The sequence below is a fragment of the Castor canadensis genome, chromosome 5, assembly GCF_047511655.1.
Source record: "Castor canadensis chromosome 5, mCasCan1.hap1v2, whole genome shotgun sequence".
Taxonomy (NCBI): Eukaryota; Metazoa; Chordata; class Mammalia; order Rodentia; family Castoridae; genus Castor; species Castor canadensis.
This window is the reverse complement of record NC_133390.1, coordinates 139,894,179-139,914,940: the sequence shown is the minus strand read 5'-3', so window position 1 is coordinate 139,914,940 and position 20,762 is coordinate 139,894,179. Positions and strand designations below refer to the sequence as shown.

Sequence of the window (20,762 nt, the reverse complement as noted above, 5' to 3'; positions counted from 1 at the left end):
TCAGCAGTTATAACATTCTCTGAACAAATTATCTCATCCCAGCTTTCAAGCAAAATTCCAAGATGTGGCATAGAAGATCCAAATAATTACTTGTTCTAAGGCTTGGCCTACATGAAACTTCTGGGCAGTTTTGAAACCTAAACACTTTCTATGGTCTGAGGGGACACAGCTAAGTCCACTATTCTAGGTGAGGGTGACTAGCACACAGTTACACTGTCCCCAAATGAGGCCTCTAATGTTGACATGATAGTACTGGGTGAGACTGAAAGACTAGGTCTACTATTAGTAATATAATAATTATACTTATGCTTATAATAATATAAAAATTTTACTGTGGTTTTCCACTATGTTTTATCTTTTTTAATTCTTATGATTCTGTAAAGTCTAACAACACAATAAATGAAGTTTCCATAAGCTTAAAATCTTTCTCTTAAGTCCCACAGATAACAAGTACCAATCCAGGTCTTCAACTCTGACCTGTCTGACTCCATCATACCCACCCTCATTTTCCTTGCCTTCCCCTGTGCTATTCAATAAGGCCCCAGCACTGCAAAGTGCTTAGCATGAAGGAGAAGCATGAGCCCAGTTTACTCTTAAAGGTGTTACAGCTGTGGTAGGATCTCAATCCACTATATCAGTCAAGACAGGCTCTTACTTGGGGTGTAACTCCAATGTGCAAGCTGTGTGTTAACTCTATTGCCAGGATTATCTCATGGTCTGTGATTGCTTTTCTGGCTCCAGCCATCACAGCAACAAATGTGATAGTTCAGCTTATACAGATGGATAGTGTAATAGTAAGATGAGCAACTCTACATGTTTGCTTACGGTTACCATGTACCTTGCCACTGACATGCTAGTTCTAGGGATTCATATCAGAGTTCCCAGGTGAGTAAATACTCGAATTTTTCTTCCTTCAAAGTCACATAAACTCAGTCCAGAGTTGGTTTGGGAGCCAGGACATCATATGCCTACCTATCTGTCCATTGGAAAACATCTCCCTTAGCATAATTTTCCTAATGCTTATGGGTGGTTAAGGTTTTGTATTTGTTTGTTGGTGTGTTTAAATTGACAAAATTTTAAGTATGACATTGTAATGTACACCACATTTTGTTTATTCAAATGTCCTTTGTTGGACACTTGGGTTGCTTCCACTTCAGCTGTTGTAAACAACGCTGCCTTAAATACTGGTGTCCAACTATCTTGTGGAGTTCCTGTTTTCAATTCTTTTGGGCCTGTTCCCCAGCGTGGTGTTACTCATTGCCAATTTTTCAAAAAATAGTTGTACTGTTTTCTGTAGTGGCTACACCATTTGTATTCTCCACACTCTCATCAATATTTACTGTTTTATTCTTAATGTTAACAACCATCCTAATGGGTATGAGGTGACATCTCATTGTGATTTTGATTTGAATTTTCTAAATGATTAATAATGTGAAACATCTTTTCAGTGCTTATTTGCCTTTTGTATATTTGTTTGGATCACCTACTCAAGTTCTTTGCCCATTTTTAAAATCGAGCTGTTTGGGTTTTTTGTTATTGTTGAGTTGTAAGAGTTTTCTATGTACTCTGAATATTAACTTTTTATCAGATATATTATGAAAATATTTCCTCTTTTGTATAGGTTGCCTTTTCACCCTATTGATTATGTCCTTTGGTACACAGAAATTTGATTTTGATGGTTGCCTAATTTAACTACTTTTTCTTTTTCTTTTGGTGCCATGTACAGGAAATCCTTGCTAAATTCAATGACATGATGCTTTTTCTGTTTTCTTCTATGAGCTTCATAGTTTTTGGTTTCACATGTAGTTATTGGGTCCATTAGGAATTAGTGTTTGTATGTGGCATAAAGTTAGGGTCCATCTTCATTCTTTTGTATTTGATATCAAGTTTACCCAATAAAAGTTTATTTGTTTTAAAAAAAATTGACAAAATTTTAAATATCATGCACATGCATGCATGGTAGAATGGCTGTCAAGCTAATTGAAATATGCATAACATCATTTTTCTGTTGAGAATGCTTAAAATCTACTCTCTAAGCAATTTTTGAGAATAAAATATGTTGTTAATAACTACAGTTACCATGTTGTAAAATAGACCTCTTGAACACATTTCTCCTGTCTAACTGAAATTTCATGCCTTAAAATCTCTATTTTATTGTACATCTATGAGGTTTTGGTAAAAAGGTGAAATTTTGTTCTGATCATGAAAGTGTAGTCTCTTTGATAATAGGGTCAAACTACAAATGATCTGGTCAGATGCAGGGTAAGAGAGAATGGTAATTGTTGCTTTGAATGCTCCATAGCACTATTACCTAAAAATCCTGAATGAAATCATCAAAACAGACTCTCAGCAAAGGCCAGAATAACTCCTAAAGATACAACAATTTCAAAAAGAAATTTATTAAATGTATTTTGCTTCATTTTGTTCATGAGTACAGAAATATCTAAGAAGCCAAACTTTTAAGAGGAGAAAGAACTGTTAGCCAAAAGTAACTTAAATGGTAAGTCAAAAGTCAGTCTGGTGCTGTAAACCTATTTTTGCTTTAAAACATCTGGTGAATGTCCAAGGATGGCCACATCACAGGTTTGTTCCATTTCTCCTTTAGTAATATGAACATTCCATCACAGAGGTGAAATAATTCTGTCTCTGGTTTTCAGCATTTTCTCTCTGTACTGCACCAATTAGTTTTTATGTAGAATTGTTTGACTACAGTCTGTGCCATTTTAAAGAGGCTTCCATGGTTCCATTCTGTATGTTCAATTTATCAGTAGTCATTGAAGTCAATACAATAGTTTTTCCAAGTCATCTGCTTTCTACAAAGCAGCAGAGGTACTCTGAGTACTGCCACAGATTTGGATTATGCAAATCTGCAACAGGAAATTGGGAGAGATTCCTCCCTGTGTAAGTTACTATGACTCTATGAAGAGTTGTCAGTGGGTACACAGGAGTTCAGTCAGATGAGTGAGATACATCAAGAAGGATTAAGAATCTCCCAGGCCATCCAGTTGGGATTCAGGACAATTCAATTCAGGTCCCAGGGACCTGAAAAAAACTGCTGTGTTCTGGGCTACTGTCTATAAAATAATATTCATTCATGCTTATGTGAAAACTAAGATAGCTTTGTGTACCAGATATCTCCTGTACCAATATAGGTGGAAAATGAGTGCCACAGTTACACAACTTCCCAGCATCCTCCTGACAAGACTGAGAATCTGTGTCCTGAGATCCTTTCATGTTCTTGTCACCACATTCAGAGACTTTCAAAATCAGAAGATGAAAGACAAGAGGTGGAACAAAAGGTGACTTTCAAGTGCTTGCATTTCCAAGTGATGCTGGTTGGAAATGTGAACGTAAGTCTATACTGTGTTCTTCTTTTTTGAGAACTTCATCACAAGACTGAGAAGACACTCCTTGCTTCTGTTTGGTGTCCTAAGATTAATATTCTCCTCGATGTTGTAATTCACTCCAGTTTTCTTTTCCCATTACTGTACAGTGCTCACTAATCCAAGAAGAAGTTCTCAGAAGTCACTGAAATGTTCCATTAATATCAAATCTTACATTTTAAACATAATATCTTTAATATCAGAGCTGCAAGACTTTTCTAAACTTTCAGATTGTCACTGGTTATACATTTGATTTTTTTGAGAAACACGTGCTTTCTGAGAAACACACTTTTTTGTTTTTGTTAAGAATGACCAGATTGAAGATGACTTAAAGTAAAGGTCTGTTTCTTTCCCTTGGCTAGTGTTGTTGTAAAGAATGATGATATAATAAAGTAAAACCTTAGATTAAGTTGTGGTTTCTTCCCAATCCCCAAAACATCCTCTGTTGTATAAACTAATTTATTTTCATCTTATCCCTTTTAACATTTTTCTTATATTTAGAACATGAGATAAACATCTTTTTGCCTAGGATAAAGTAATGGAAGAAACAGAAGAAAGTCAGTTATATATTTATATGGAGACATTTGGAATATTTCCATCTTGTGGACTTACGAGTTATTTTTACCTTGGCCTCTTATTTTGAAACTGCTTCTCTGAGTTCTCACATTTGTGCCTATCTTCATGGTAAATTGTTTTAGCATGGTAATGTGCTCAGATCAATTGCCAGCAGCAGTAATGCTAGTATCAATCATGTACAAACACGTAATAGCTGGGAGACAAATGAGATACTCCTCCTTCTTCTTTTAGTCTGGTACAGTTTGCTCTTTTATGAGATGCCTTTAGTATAAAGTAATTTCCAGGGAAGTGTGAAAGCACATCAATAAGGACTAAGAAATCATTTCGCTTACCTGGTCTATAGAAGAAGAAATGTGCAGGAGTGTTGATTCGGCCAGCACCATGGACAGAGCCTGCCCCGAAGTTGCTGTGGATTCTGGTTCTGAGAGCTGTCACTGAGCAGGGTCCTGTAATCTTCAGTCTATCTCCTTAAGCCCTTTACTTCCCCCACAGGCTTTCTGCAGTGACTTCTCCTTTTTTTACTGTTTGTTTGTTAGTTTGAATTTTTGAGACCTCACATAATTAGAATTAGAGTTCCTTATGTTTTCCCAATTTGATTTCTGGTTATTTGGTCCTAAAGACTTTTCCTAAAGTTTCTGGTTTTCCTTCATATTATTCTTTGTATGCCATTATATGCTATACATTTGTTCTTCTATGTTGTATTATTTTTGCTTTTTTAAAAAGCTGTTTCTCTTGATTGCTGTGTTGATTTGTTCTGGTCATATTTGTTTCAAGTGCTGTGTTTAAAATTAAAGGTACATACATTCAATGTTTTGAAAATGTATAGCATGTGTCATACTTTACAAAGCTTAATTTTCAGCCAGGGAGCCAGTAAGAAAGAGACGGCATGTGCAGGTGGAGTCATTGAGGAGAGTTTAAGGAACTTTTTCAGTTGGATGAGAGGATCAAGAAAATCCAGTGAAGCCTAGTGAGGGCCCTGGGACTAGCCATGTACTTCACCCATTAGCCAATTAGACCTAAGGAAATAAGAGACAAGGATGGTTAACAGGATCTAGAGAAGTGCTCTGATAGAAGCAATGGCATTTGGTAAAGGGACATATCTATCTGTGATGAGTCACCAGGGAAGAATTATAAAATATAAAAACCTGAGTTGACTCCCCTACTCCACACTTCAATTTTCTTAAACAGTGCCTTCTGTGGGCTGAATCCAATGGGAGTTCATAAAGCAATGGATTACATTAATGTGGTCCCTAAAAGTCAATCTCCAGATACAGCACACAGTGAAGAAGGATGGAGAGATCAGAGGGGAAAACAGAAATAACTAGACATATATCTATGCATTGTTGAAGTTTACATAATGACATGCAGTAGCATCAAAAATTAGAGCTATTGTAATCTTGGATCATATTATAGAACCCATTTATTTCATTCATATTCATCACCTGGTACTTGTAGCAAGTATCTGGCTCTCCAGTCTCTTGCTAGGGCACTTTATCCTCTCTGGTGTAGCAAAACCCATTATTCTTCATAAGATTCCTCACTCAATCTCACTCACCACTCAATAAATTAGACAAAACGTGGGTAGGTAATTCACTATTGTGTAACACTTTAACGAAATGCTTTCAGACCATTCATATGTGAATGATTGACTTCATGTTCTAACAAAATCTTTTCTTCAGTGCACTCAATGATTCAGCTTTGGAAAGCCCCCTTGACTAAGGTTGAGCATAAAGTCCACAAACAGCCACAGTGCTGTGGTTTTTGACAAATCACTTCAGCTAAAAGACGCAAGCTCATGCTCCTTATTTATTCATATGGTCTTGCCAAGGAAACTTGCCAGCAACTCCTTGTGCATGTCTCAGGGGAAAAATAAGAGACAAAATAACAAGGGCACCTTGAAGAAACAATGTAATGATACATAAAGTACTGTGGGAAACAGTGAAAGTTGAGATGATGTTTTCCACATCATGGGGAACTGGGAACAAGAGGTCTCCTTTCTCTGCCAGTGGAAGAAATATGAAGACATATGCTATCAAAGATATCTATCTTTTTCAAGGTTTAATTTTATCACCATTTGAATCCTGGCATTTACATACTACTGTGTGGTAAAATGACTAATGGGTTTCCCTCAGGAAGACTGAACCCATGATTTGGTTATGCCAACCCCATACTCTAACCAGATGAGTCAACCCCTTATTGACAAGACATAAATCAATGGCATGCCATTGGCTAAGAGCTATAATTGCTGTTGGGCCTATACAATGCAATAATCTCCTTAACTTCCCCAAATACCAATGTGTAAGTGTCACTCTCTACCCAGTACTTAGAGGGTATGTTAGCACAGCACCAGACCATTCAGCTTTATTTTTAGCCAACACCTTTCAATGTAGTTCCACTTCACAAATTGCCCCTCAACCCGACCACTATCCATCTTTGATAAATAGGAATTGTAAAAGACACCTGCTGTTTTTATCTGTCAAACACCCTCAACCTTTTTTTTCTGGAGAATAGCCCCCTTGTTTTCTTCTGCATAAATAAAACTTCTCCATTCTCAGCCCAGTACTTAGGTTGGGCAAATGTCAAGCAGGCCCTGGCCAGGTAGCTGATTCTAGTCCTTGGATCCTATAGTTGGAGAAAAATTGGTTACATGTTACAAAGTCAGGTTTGGGCTGCTATTCCAAAATTTTATAAACAATTATAAGGGAGAAGAAGCTCTTTCCTTTGGGATTGAGTCAATGAAGAAGATAACAGATCCTAAAAGTTAAGATAAAGAAAGCTCTGAATCCAGTCATGCCTGAATTCACATGTACCTTTGGACTCCTGAAGGTTGTGAACAAGAAATTTCCTTCACTGCCCAAGCCAAGTAGATTGTAGTTCTATCACTTATAATTAGAAGAAAGGGTCTGATAATGCAAATGGCAAACTTGCATTTGGAATGTGTGTAAAAGTCTATGGTCACATAACTAAAGTCTGTTACCTCGTCTCCTCTCTTGGCTTCATATATTTTGTCATGGTTGCATCTGAGATGACCTATTTTGAAAGAAGGTAAGCCTTATTTCTGTTGCCATCACATTGAACATTGTCATTCAAGTCAGCTTCAGACTCCAGCAATACTTTTGTGGCTATTCTGAAGAAAATGTCCAAAAGGGCACCTACTCTAATTATCCAGATCTCCAAGAGAACATGGATTCATTCCTCCACACAAATATACAATTATTAAAATGTTCTTTTTCAGCATTTTAGAATGATACTCTTCACATGAATTATAGATACTATTTTTAATTAACCCTTTAAGACAAGCATTTAAATTATACTAATTCATGAAAATGTAATTTTTATGAGTCAGGATAGCCCAGGGTGGCTCCAACTTGCCATTCTCCTGCCTCAGCCTCCCAAGTGCTAGAATTACAGGTATGAACTATTATGCCCAGCTTGAAAATATACTTTTTAATAAAAATTTCTGTAGATGATGGATCTTGGTTAGTTTTGTAGTTTGGATTACTATTTAGAACATATTCTTTGCCCTCACCTTTCTACTATGGACAGTGTTAAGCTTGGCCATATGACTTGCTTTGGCTAGGCACAATGCAGTGGAGGCTTTAAGTGGGGTTTTTTGGCAAGGTTTGGCTTGGGTTTTGAACTCTAATAAAAATCAATAAGAAGAACATGTCTTGAGTAGCTGCTACTACTTAAGCTTGGACTTAGGAATAAACACATGTGGAACAGAACTAAACCAAACACAGGTGAGAACCAAGTTGGGTCAACCTGCAGCCTAAAGTAAAGCCAACACTCAAAAAGTCCAGTCTAGATTAGCCAAACCACAGAAAAGCATAATGTAAGAATAAAACACTTTTTCTATGCCTTAAATCTAGAGTGCTTTATTACATAACTTTTTGGTAGCAGTAACTGACTGTTACATTTTGTATAGCTACACTTCTGTGCTTCATGTGCATTGTATTGCTCTATAGCTGGTATGCCTTAAGAGATACAGATGCATGAGAGAAATAAGAGCTCAGTTTAAGATATTATCATTAAATATTAGCCATTAACATGATCATAGAGATAATTAGTCTAATAATCCCCATCCCAAATTTATACTAAGGCTAAGAGAGTGAGGTGACTTCCTGTAGTTCCACAACTAAAATGACACAGAGCCAAGGTCAAGCAAAGGAGCCTTCACTTACAATCTTTCCACTATGCACCCTAACATCTCTTGGGCATTTGTAGACTAACTCATTCTCTTCCTGAACATCTCACTCCTCACATATTGGTAATCCTGGCTTTGTCTTCTCCTGAAATTCCTCTAAGAGCTGCCTTACAGCAAAATGCAGAACATAAAATTAACCATTCTGGAAATTTGCGAAGGTTTTCACTACTTGATATGGTAATGCCAACTTGTCCATTCTGTTTTATCAAATGTGATGAAAGTGTGCCTTTTCCTGAAGTTTTATATTTTTCTGGGGATTTTTTTATATCTATGCTAAAAATTTAGGGAATGCAATTTAATTTCTATGTTATTTGGATGTGTTCTATTAAATACATTATTAAAAATCTCTGTAGAAAAGTGAATTAAGGCCTCATAAGTTAATTATAATCAGAAGTTACAAACTCAGGTGAATTTGAGGCCAGGTTCAGAATGTAAACCACATGAACCAGACCACTGGATGAGGATTCTGCAAATTAGGCAGTTCAGATCTTACTACATGAGGTGTGGGGAACAAAAGCCACTAAATCAGCTGTATAACCATGTTGCCAAATCTTTGGTTATTCTCAAATAAGCTATATCCCTGAATTTTTATGGGAAATAATCAATTATTTAAAAGGGTTGCGGCTATTTTCATCATCATTGTGACCCATATAAAATATGCCTGCAAGAGGATGCCACTAGTATGTAGCATCCAGCATAAAGTATCGTGGAGTGGAGTGTATTGGTAGAAAATCAGTACCCTGATTATGTTCTATATGAGTAGGATCAAAAGAAAAGAAATCTACAAAACCATTAGGGATTGTGTTCTAGAAATATTTGTTTGTAAGGATGCACTTTTTGATTCATTTTTTTCCAGTATCCTAAGAGTTTTCCTAAAAATACAATATGCCATGTTTCTTCAGACCACGGAAGGATAGAATCTTTTCAAAGGCATAAAAATGCCATATCAGAAAGCACAGTCCTAACTTTATAACTATTCTTCCTGTGTGTTAAATAACATTATACACTCATGTCTGTATTTGCCCTGGGACATCCAAATTGATCCTAAACTGTATATAGTTACCCAAAGCATTCAAGTCAAAGTAAAGCCTATCCTAAATCCTTATATTTCATTACGATGGGCAAAGCTGATCATATAGAATTAATATACAGCTTTTAATGTTTTGATCTTTATTTACACATAAAATTTTTATCTTCAAAAATCTCAGTTTCTATCTGCTAACAAACCATGTACTTTGTTTTCTCTGAATTATTTCTACATGATAGGTGCTTTGAAAAGTCTCCTTATTAAAGATAATTTCCAAAATCCTTCAAAAAAGTAAGTGGAGGAAGATTTACTGTATTTTTTTTAAAGATCGTGAGAAAGAAAAGGGAAAGAACACAAGGTGGAGAATTCATGAATAGGTAATCACTTTCTACAGACAATAAGCAATGTTCCTATAAGCCCTGAGAAATAACTAATTAATTTTCCAAGTGAGCAAACATTATTTTGTAGTCCTGAAAACCTGGGGAGGAATCTAAAGATAGTGAATAGCTGTGTGTTTCTAATTTTCAAAAGAAGATTAAAAGGGCCCTTGGTCCTCATTGTTTAGCTACTTCAAATCCTATCAAAATAATAGAACCTAAATTAGCACAAGAAATAAATTTTCACTCTCCTAGAAAATAAGAAAGCAAGGAGTAGCTTTTGTTTATGAAGTCGATTAGTCTGAATAAATTTGATGACTTGTTGAAGTTTCAAAATGAAATATAATCCCAAGTATTCTAGATTCAAGGCCTTAATAATAATAAAACACTTGATAAAGCCCCATGAATTCTCTCTACTATGCTAATGTAAGATGACTTAGATTTTTAAAAGTTGGCTGAGAGTTTTCAGCTGAAGAGAAAATAGATGTAAGTCATTTAAGGAAAAGGTATAAATTGGCAAATTTAGAGGAACTGGAGGTAGGATCAACCAAATCCCAATGATTTAGAATGAGTGGGCGTTTTCTGAGAAACTAATTAAAATGTCCCAAACATCTATTTTTAAGTTACAGAAAATATAAAAGTTTAGATAAATACCACAGGAAAATGAGGTGAGATTTTGAAAAACAAGAATTATCTGTAAAGAAAAAGAAAAACTTAATATTGAGCTCAAAATTGGGCAGAAATCTATGGAGAGGTTAACAGTGTTCAGGATCCCTGAGTATTGGTTGAGATATAGGAATGAGGAAGGGCGGGATCCGTAGGGAGAATCTATACTGGAGAGAATGGTAGTACAGTGTGATGTAGGCAAATGTCACAGACCAGTGAACGTATCATTAATGCATTTGAAGTGCTCAAAATGAATGCAGCAAAAACAGCAAAACACAATCTGATTTTTAATAAAGCTGCATATTTATTTAATGAATTTATATATATATTTTTAAGACAGGGTCTCATTATGTAGCCCAGGCTAGCCTTGAACTCATGATCCTCTTGCCTAATTCTCCCAAGTGCCGGGATTACATATGTGTACCACCCTACCTGGCTCAGGAAGGCTGTGTTTTAAATCATGACCTTAAGTTGTATCTACTTTACTCTTCACCAGATTAACACCCCACCACCATCTAATGTACAGAAATAAACAGAAAATTACATTCTTTCTCTAATGGTTCAAAGAACATGCAAAGGTCCGGTAGCCTTCCCTGGGGCTGCCACTGGCTCTCTCCATTCTCCCACCCCTGTGATAGGTTTCCCTTGACCTGATACTTTATAGATCCAAAGTTTTCTCCCTAGAAGTATATCTGAGTGGGAGAATCCCAATCATGCCTGGGGTAGTTTGTACTTTTTCAATCATCCATAAATTTATTGATTTATAGTTATGAATTTGTGAAATGGGAATATTCTGGTCTTGGCAAGACAGTACCTTCCAAGAGACAGTGGATGTCTGTGATACATCTTAACCATAACCAAGTACCTCGTGTTATTGCTACAGACACAACAGTAAATAAGTTGAAAGATCCTCAAGATGTTGACAGCTTTCACATATGGTACTAATGTGTTTGTGTCAGTTATTTCCTTAAAACCATAATTAGTAAATATAAGGAAGTTTACGAAACTTCTTTTTTCTTACAAAAAAGAAGTAAGTTTGCTGAGCACCATAATACCATCAAAAAGTATAACTGTCCTCAACAAGCTACTGATGATGCTCTCTACATCATAGTGTATGCTTTGGCCTTGGCATCCCATTGAAATTATGCACGTTTGGGTCTGGAGGTCTCTTACCCAACTGAAAAGACATGGGCTTTGAAAGGCACAATGGTTTGGCCAAATGGCACATATAGGCAATGAGAGTAGAGCCTGCTATAGAGTTTCTAGAAATTGGCTGCTGGGTGAGTCCTTAAAACATGTTGCCATCATTCTCCCTCCTGTTCACCTTCTTTCTATTAGCATTTAAAAAAAATGCCGAGAAATAGTCATCCAAAAGAGCATTTTGCAAGAGCAAAATGCAAATATGTGTATTTGCATTTCAAATATCAATCAAATGAATCAATACATTGCCTCTACTGGCTTACCGCACTCCTATGCATTAAAAATTTAGCATTTGCACCACAAAAAAATTCTCTTTTCATTTGCTATGGCATTCTAACAATATTATGGCAAACTGCAGAGTATGTAAGCCACTAAAACTGACTTATTTTAATCAGTCATCCAGGTTTTATTTGGTTTGTACCCAATTTTACATGGTTTTAATTATTTAAAAATGCAGACATATGTCTTAGTCCATTTTCTGTTGCTATCACAAAATATATGAGACTAGATCATTTATAAAGAATAAAGGTCTATAGCCAGTACTAGTGTCTCACACCTGTAATTCTAGCTACTCAGGAGGCAGAGATCAGAAGGATCAAGGTTTGATGACAGCTGGGGCAAATAGTTTGTGAGGCCCTATCCTGAAAAAAACCATCACAAAAAAGGAGCTAGCAAATGGCTCAAGATGTAGGCCCTGAGTTCAAACTCCAGTACCTCACACACACACAACATATGGTCAGACAGAGAAAGCTAACCAGAAAAAGCTCACTTTTAGAGCAAAGCCACTCCCATGATAATTTCATTATCCTCATTCATGAGGACAGAACCTCTTTCAAGCCCCACTTCCCAACATCTCCACAATACATAATCAAATTTCAAATGGGAGTTTAGTCAGAGACAAACCATGTTTCAACACTTGCTCCTAGCATTTCGTCTTTGGATTTATTTAGGAAATGAAGTATTGCTCTGTGGTTTCAGAAAAAAATTAATAAATATCTCTAAATAGATGGTAATTTCATGTTCGTTTTCAGAGAGATTTAGCTACATTAGCAGTGCTATTTCCCGACACCCACAATCTTCTAAATTGACTTATTTGATGCTCGTCAGATCTATTTTTCTAAAGACTGGGATTTTATCTGTGTTGCTGCCTTTGAAACGCTCTCCATGATTGTGAATCTATCTAATGTAATTTTCACATTTGATGCCATTTTTCTCAAATGACAATACAGGGCAGGAATAACTATGTGGCAGTGTTTCAATACCAATTTGGTACTTTGACTCAAAATATGGATGAAATATTAGCAAGAAAGAGGAAAAGTTGAAAGTCCCTGAGTATTATAGTCAAACAGATGAGTCCCTTTGCAGAAAGAAATGGAGGCTCCCAGAGTTGCTCTGTCCCTTTTACTAAAACTTTTCCAGAAACCTAGTTTCTACTCTGGCCCCTTTCATGTTCAGACCATATCTTACTACCCTCAGCATTTGTGTGTGTGTGTGTTGCTGATGTTATAAATTCATCATTTTCATATTCATTCTTTCTCTTCCGCCCCTCTCTCCCCTTTGCCTACAGTTAAACCCTAAGAAAATGTGTCTTACCTCTTATCCAAGTTAAGGAAGGACTTTGAACTTTGGCACTAAATGATAAACAACGTGAGCGTAAATACTCTGCAACTCGAAAGTATTTAAGTTATTTAAAAGGAATCGTCCTCATTTCATTACAGGCAGAATGAGTCTACCTTCTCCCACTCCAGTAGGAAGGGAAGTCAGTCCTCAGCAGTGAACCTAGTGGAGTATGAGTGCCCAGTGCTTCTTTAACTGGGTAACTTGGAATTCTGCCACTTGGCCTGAATTTGCCTCTCTCTGAGGACGCTCAGGCGAGTGTCCGGACCCCGCGCCAGGGACCGGTGGCTCCACCTTCGCAAACTCGCACCCTGGCTGTCCTTGTGTAGAAAAGGTCTCCGAGTGTTGTGGACACAGGCGTGTCCATCCCGCCGCGTCTTTCCAGCAGGCAGGCAGCCGGGACTCCTCACGTCTCTCCTAATCGCCCTCGCTGCCGGGGGCGACCGGGTGTCCCGCTGGATTCCCAGCTACTTACTTCCTGACCTGCCCGGCGCCTACCAAAAATAAACAACAACAACAAAAAAAAACCCTGATGCTTGCAGTCTCGCCCACATGGGTCACCTCTAGAAGGTTGCTTTACCAACCCTCCCAGGATCAACAAGGGGAGCAACTCCCCCCCATCCCCCCGGATTTGCCCAAAGTGGCCGGAGAGGGATTAATGTTTGCTTTGTTATGTGGAGAAGAGGAGGCAAGTATGGTGTGTGTGTGTGTGTGTGTGTGTGTGTGTGTGAGAAAGAGAGAGAGGAGAGAGAGGAGAGAGAGAGAGAGAGAGAGAGAGAGAGAGAGAGAGAGAGAGAGAGAGAGAGAGAGAGAGACAGTAGTTTTGCAGCGAGGAGGAGGAATCCGGAGAGGTCGGTGCCCCAGCTCCCCTGGGGGCCTGAGAGCCGCGCACGCCGTAATTCCCTTTCCAGAGCCTTACAGATTTCCACAAACAATGACATCACTCCGGCGCCACCGTCTGATTACAGCTGGGGGGATTTTCCTGGGCGCGCGGCGTCCGGGCGGAGACCGAGCTGCTCTCAGGGCTCTGCACCCGGCGGGTGCGCGGGCTGGCGGCGCGGCGCCCCCCGCCGGCGGAGGCGGCCGGACCCGGCCGGGGGCGGGCAGGGGCGGGCCTGGGGCGGCCCGGGGCGGGGCGCGCCCCTTCTCCGGTTCCCATTGGCCACGGGCGGGCGCGCGTCACCCAGCCTGGTGCTCGCCTCCAGCCCCTGTGGAATTGGAGGCGAGGAGGAGCTGAAAATGCAGATTTAGCATCAAGCACAGACGTACACTCGCTCTTTCTCTCCGGTACACACAGCTCCCACATTCGCACCCCTACCCGCCAGCCGTGCCGCCTGACTCCACGCCTTCCCCGCCAGCCAGACGGCGAAGAACACACACTGATTTGCTGCTTTCCAAGCCCCTATTCAATCTCTCTATATATACAGATTAAAAAAATACATATCTATTTTTTATTTGCATCTTCCCTCCGCGTCCCCTGCTCCACCAGCCTGCGCGCCTTCTTAGCCCCGCTTTTCACTCCCAAAGAAGGATGAAGGGTGGTTGTGGATCCCAGTGGAAGGCAGCCGCCGGGCTCCTCTTCTGTGTCACGGTTTTTGCATCTGCCGAGAGACCAGTCTTCACGAATCATTTTCTTGTGGAGTTGCATAAAGGAGGAGAGGAAGAAGCTCGCCAAGTTGCAGCAGAGCACAGCTTTGGAGTCCGAAAGGTAAGCTCCCCCATGCATTTCGCATGTTGTTTTCAAAAGAGGGGCAGCCCTGCGTAATCTCCTTGCAGATTTGCAAGTTTTCTGTTTTCCTCAAGCCATGCAGATAATTCTGCTATCGGCTTTTAAACACGACATTGCCTCTGGTGATCTTTCATGGGTTATGTAATTAAAATGTCCTTCATCTGTACTAGTAAGGTCATCAAAATAATTTATTGCTCTTTGACATGGTGTGGGAAATAGGATAACACCTTGCAAAGGATGCCACGCGCCCGGGCTGCTGTCCGAGGTACCAAGTTCTCCAGGATGTCTGGGGATGGAGGGATGAAGCCCTGAACAGCCGGGCTTGATGTTGGCTGCTTTGGCAGGGACGTCTCCCCCACCCCCAACCCCCACCCCTGGGGAAGAATAGTTTCCCACCAACAGGACTCAGAGATCGGACATTGCATTTCACCTCGGTGCTTCTCCGACCCCGTTTCTGGAGGACTTTCCTCCCAGTGACTTCAGTCCTTGCTCTTTTCTAAAGACAAGAGCTTCCTGACTCTAAAAGACTGAGAAACATGAACTGGTCTCTCTTTCCAAAATCAGGGCGGAACTTCTGCGCTCTCGCCCCCCGCCCACGACCGCCCACCCTGGAGCGCACTCCTGGTTGGCTCCCCAGTTCTCAATTCCCTGCTCTAAGAAACCAGCGGGAGAGGTAGGTTTTGAGGGGGATTCCCTATGGAGAAGTCGAGGTGTCCTCTCCAGATATGTGGGAGGCCAGCCTGGTTTTCCCAGGAGAGCGCGGGGATCCCCATTCCAAGAAGTTGGCAGAGTTCAACTGTTTAGACAGCTAGATGAGGCTCGCGACCTCGGACGTCTCTGGAAACTCTAGGGTACCCATCCTGGAAGGATGGGGGGAGAAGAGAGTGCTGGGCGGGAGCCGTGGCTGACCTGCTTGCTCTTCCTGTGAAATATCTGTGTTCGAGATCTCGAGTGTCCTTAGGGGACCTGCAGTCCCGCTGGTTAGGGAGAGGATGCGGGGAGAAACTGGGGTGCGGGGAACCTGAAGGACAGAGGGATGCAATCAAGCTGAGTGGAAGTCTGCAGATTCCGGGTCGCATCTCCTCCCTCTTGGATCCCACCAGGGGAGAGGCGTGGGATGAGTGCTATCTTGTGTGTTGATTTTGCGTTGGAGGGCCGCGCCGACTGGGGCTCCTGTCCGTCTGCTCTGTCTTGACTTCCCATGCCTCCCGCCACTCCCAGCCACCTCCAGGGGTCCTTCAGGGTCGGCGGGCTCTCTTGCCTTCATAGGGCGTAGGCAGCCGCTCCGATTTCCACCCAGGTGGATCTGGCAATAACTTTGACAGAGGTCTTGCGATGACGTGCCGGGTCTACCTAAGGTGCGATAGCGGGTTCTCTCGAAAAGAACTTGTTGCTCCCGGGCAGCATGGGTGGAGCAAGGGGGAGAGAAGGCACCGGCTGAGCAAGCAGCCCCCTGTCCTTCTGGCCCACCCCAGGGAGTCTGTTTCCAGATGGCGTCCAGCACTGTAAACCAGCAGACCCCTCTTCTTCCTCTCCACCCCAAACTTGGCAGAACCCTGGACCCAGGCACCCATTACAAAATATGATGGTGATTATTATTTACTGACAGTTACTGGAACCTTTCTGTGTTGGAGGCCTCACGTGCATTCTCATTTAATCTTCCCAACAATTCTTAGGAAGCTACTATTGTTAGTGAGTCCATGGGATGAAGGAGAACAATAGTTGGGACAGAGGCCCCAAATAAAAACAGGTAAGGATTTCAATGCTGCTCTTTCAGAGGTGAGCCTGTGCTCCTTACCCCTTTGGACAAAGCAAAGGAAATTAGGAGCTCTTGGGGTTTATGAGCCTAGGGTGTGCTGAAAGGGACTGTGGCAGCAGACTTCTTCATTCTTGAGTGTAGAAAGTCGCAGCTGAGGTAGGTATACCTGTGGCTCCATCCCCCTGCCAGGCACATTTAACAGAGTGGCAGACACTGTTGTCTGTGGTTTTCTTTTCTCTTTTCTTTCCTCTGAGTATATGTCCTTAGAATCTGATGGTAGAAACTTAATCAAACTTAGGTGGAGCTAAGAATGATAATAGTTTAACTTACAATTCTCCAAGAGGGAGATTTTTTTTTTCAATCAAATAGACAACTTAATAAGGGATTTACATCTTTGAAGATGAAATTGGAGAACGGAGGTGTAGAGACAATTTTATTGTATATGGAACACTTTTACAGACTTATCTTAAAACCACAGGAAACCTTAGCTTGGGATGATAAGTAGGCCTCTTTCGACCCCATTCTTTCTTAGAGAGAAACCCACTGATTACGCATCACAGCCTCAAACCTGCAGTTCCCATTTAGAGAAAGGCTCTTACTCTACCTTCTTTCTCATCTCTTGATAACCTCTCAAGTCTTCCTTCTTAACCAAAGCCAGTGGGTTTTCCACTAACACATAGATACTTCTGCCACGTAAGTCTGTACGGTATATCTTTCTCAAATAAACCCTCTTTCCCCCCTTTTGATTCATGAGCTGCCCATCCATCAAGATCTGCATCCAAACCTTCCTTGAGGCTTTGGACCACAATAAGCTTTCCCCTCTTTAAATTCCTACAGGGCTAATAGAGAAAGCCTACCTTAGGGGAAGCTAGTACATCACCTGTCCTCAGTCATGCACATGAGTAGAGGAGAGTGTAGGCATTGTTTTTCCACAAAAAGCTAAATATATTGGATAATATTGTTCATATTTCTTGTTTCCTTGCCATAACCAGCACACTACTGTGCTTGCCAGCCTTTGAAGAAACTTTCTCAGCTTAAATCATTATTCCAAGTTTCCCAAGCCCTATCCTGTCTTGCTTTCATTATACCGCAATGTACTTTTACTAGTGTTTGTTATTTGTCTTGCATTTTAAACCCCCAACACACCCTTCTCCTTGTGTGCGCTGACCCTGGGCAGCTTCCCAACTCCCTGCTGTGACCTACAGTCAGACAGGAAGATGCTCAGGGGTTATTTATTCATCCATATGAAAGGGTAGCAGCGGAGACTAGGGGACCTGCTAGTTTACTAAGTTATGTCCTTCCAAACTAACAAACCTTGTGTAGAAATATTAGCATCAGCCCTAGACCTCAACTTTCTGTAGCTGGCAAATCAAAGGACTCAAATTTAAATCCAAATTTTCTCATCTGTACATAATTGTTTTTCCATGCCATGCTGCCTCCAGGAAGCCTTCTCTTACTGCAAAGTACTCTGACCTGGAAGCACTATTTTAGAGTTCTGACATTTTCTTCCTTTCCTTTTCACTTTTTCCCCCTGTATTTACCATTTGTTTGATATTAACATATGAATATATGCCATACAGCTAATGTGTATGTCTTCAGTTAGACTATAATCTTCAAAAAGGAGAAGAAGTGATATATTGTCTTTTTATAGCCCAGATAGTGCAAGGTCATCTATATGAAATATTAGAAAAGCATTTGTCAGTGATTTATTTCATTCTTACAAGATCATTAGCAAAACATTCATATTCCCCCCTTTAAAACGGAGTCAAAGATCTGTACCTCAAAAAGATTTGTAGAGAATAGAGTTTAATATTTTACCATGACGTGGTTCTGGTCCAAAACCTATGTCCACGAGTGAAGAGGTTATGTTTGCACGGTGAGTGACCTTAAGATACTGACATAGGTGTGATTCCAAAGAGGGCCTTCAAATTTTCAATATGCTGTTACTTTTAATGCCCATGAGACAGAAAACAAAAGGTATTTTTAAGCAATGTGTAAGGATTGGCCAAAAATCAAGTAAGAGTTAAAGTTTTTAACTCTTTTTTTGCTCTGTTATGTTCTGTTTTGATTTTCTTTCCTTTTCTTTTTTTTTTTTACTCAGTGGATTAATGCTGGGATGATTGCACAGGTAAAATCATGTGGTCATTTTTATAGGTGCAAGAAATGTTTTAAGTTCTAAAAATAATCTAATAATAATTGTCCTAGCAGGTAATGAAAATGAATTTCTAGTCATTTTACTTTTACGGATATGTTATATAATTTAATTTATGAACAAGCACAGCTAAATATTTTCACAGACTGAGCACATTTATGTCACCAGCATCCCAGTCAAGAAACACTATCACCATAACCCCCTCTTGCTGAGTAGTTTTCAGTTTTTCCTCTCCTGTGAATGCTGAAATCTACAATTGGCATTCATTCTGCAGATTCAACCAACCATGGATGGAAAATGTTTGGGAAATAAAGTTGCATCTGTACTGAACATGTCCTTTCCTTCTTGTTATTCCTAAATACTATGATATAAAAACTATTCACATTGCATTAACATTCTATTGGGTATCATAGATATGATTTAAAGTACTACAATTAGATATGATTTAAAGTACTATAGGAAGATTGTGTGTAAATCCTACCCCAGTTAATATAAGGAACTGAGCATCTTACCAGGGGTCCTGGCACCAATTCCCTTTGGATACCAAGGGACAATTGTATATGTATTTTGGTCAATACACATGTGACTCTCTGTTGGGGATTCCTAGGAAAGGAATTGATGAATCAAAGCGCATGCACACATTTAGTTTGCAGAGGGTGCATTGGTTTGCTGGGTAGCAAATCACTATGAGAGGTCCAGAACCACAAGGGTTGGTTATTTCAGTTTTCATGGGTAAGGAGTTTGGTGACTTTTAGCTGAGTTCTCTGCTCAAGACCTCACAAGCTGAAATCAGGGTACAGACTGCTGCATCCTCATTCAGAGGCATGGGCTGGGAACAATCCACTTCTGAGTACATTTAACTTTTTAAAAGAATTCTGTCCCTTGTGGGTTTAGACTTGAAGTCTCTGTTATCTTGCTGGCTGGTGAACCAGATTCATGGAAGCCTTCAGAAACTCACAGCATGGCTCCCTCTATTAGTTCTTACACACTCTCACCCTTCAAATATCTTCCTTAAGGAAGGGACCAAACTCTTTTTTAGCTCTGATTAGGCCAGGCCCACCAGAATAATTTCCCCTCTGATTCTTTTGATTAAGTCAAAGTCAACTGATTTGGTATCCTCACTACCAAGAGGATGAAGAGAGGGTGAATCCCTTCTCCTTTGTGTAATCTACTCCCCAAAGTGAAATCCACCATATTGACAGTCCCACATCCAATGTCCACATTCAAGGGAGATTATATAGCACATGTACCCCAGAGAGCAGAAATTGGGGGTGCCATCTCAGAATCCTACTTACTGTGTACAAGGAACCACACAGCTTTCCAAAGTAGTTATGACAATTTATATTCCTACTAGCTTTGCATTCTCACCAACATTCGACATTTTATACCTATTTTCTGTAAGCCATTTGATGGTGGTGTAGTAGAGTTTCATGACTTTAACTGAAATTTACCTATGACCAATGAAAATTGAACACCTCTTCGCATACTTATTGATGGTTTGCCTGTCCTCTGTAATGCAGTACTTATTTGGATCATTTGCCCTGAATATTTTTTTCTTTTGAATTGCCCATCCTCATTTTTTATTTGTAGAATTTCTTTACCTGTTGGATAGGAATTTTTGTCAGATATGCATATTTTATATGTCTACTCCCACCCATTTAATAATATGTTAATGTCCCAACAGTATATGATCCAGTTGATATACTTTTACTCTCACCCCATCATGCAAAATCAATTTTGATCAATTGTCAGCCAAAAGAAGAGTTATCTGGCAGTGTTCCCCATCCCTACCCCACTCTCCTTTAGCTCAAGATTGGCCTAGTTTGGGAGAAAAAAGAGATTAAAAAAACAGGATATAGATTTGATCATAAGTATTTCTAAAAATATTCCTATCTAAGAAGCCCTTAAGAGACAGTTATGAACCTGTAAGGTCTGTGATGGTAGTAGGCAAGGAAAAAACTAGCCTTGCTTCCCCAGACAAAACTACCTTTAATTCTTTTTGAATCCCAATTTAATACATTGTGCCTGAGATCAAGTCCAAGCTCATCCCTCAAGTCCTCTCTGGTTAG

General features: G+C 40.0%; 1 protein-coding gene and 1 long non-coding RNA gene across 3 annotated transcripts in view; one reads left to right on the top strand and one right to left on the bottom strand.

Moving 5' to 3' along the window:
* Positions 1-2,420: 2,420 nt before the first annotated feature.
* On the bottom strand, positions 2,421-14,094 carry LOC141423355 (uncharacterized). The gene is made up of 3 exons (XR_012448161.1): positions 13,973-14,094; positions 13,030-13,547; positions 2,421-4,975 (listed from the first exon to the last, which is right to left on the bottom strand). It is a non-coding gene; the product is annotated as an uncharacterized lncRNA (long non-coding RNA).
* Positions 14,095-14,268: 174 nt separating this feature from the next.
* The window catches only part of Pcsk2 (proprotein convertase subtilisin/kexin type 2), a 280,435-nt gene continuing 273,941 nt past the window's right edge, over positions 14,269-20,762 (top strand). For both annotated transcript variants that reach the window (XM_074074280.1, XM_020154667.2), the window contains exon 1: positions 14,269-14,761. In XM_074074280.1, the coding sequence (XP_073930381.1) occupies positions 14,585-14,761 (177 nt within the window). In that variant the 5' untranslated portion in view covers positions 14,269-14,584. The remainder of the gene's footprint in view (positions 14,762-20,762) is intronic.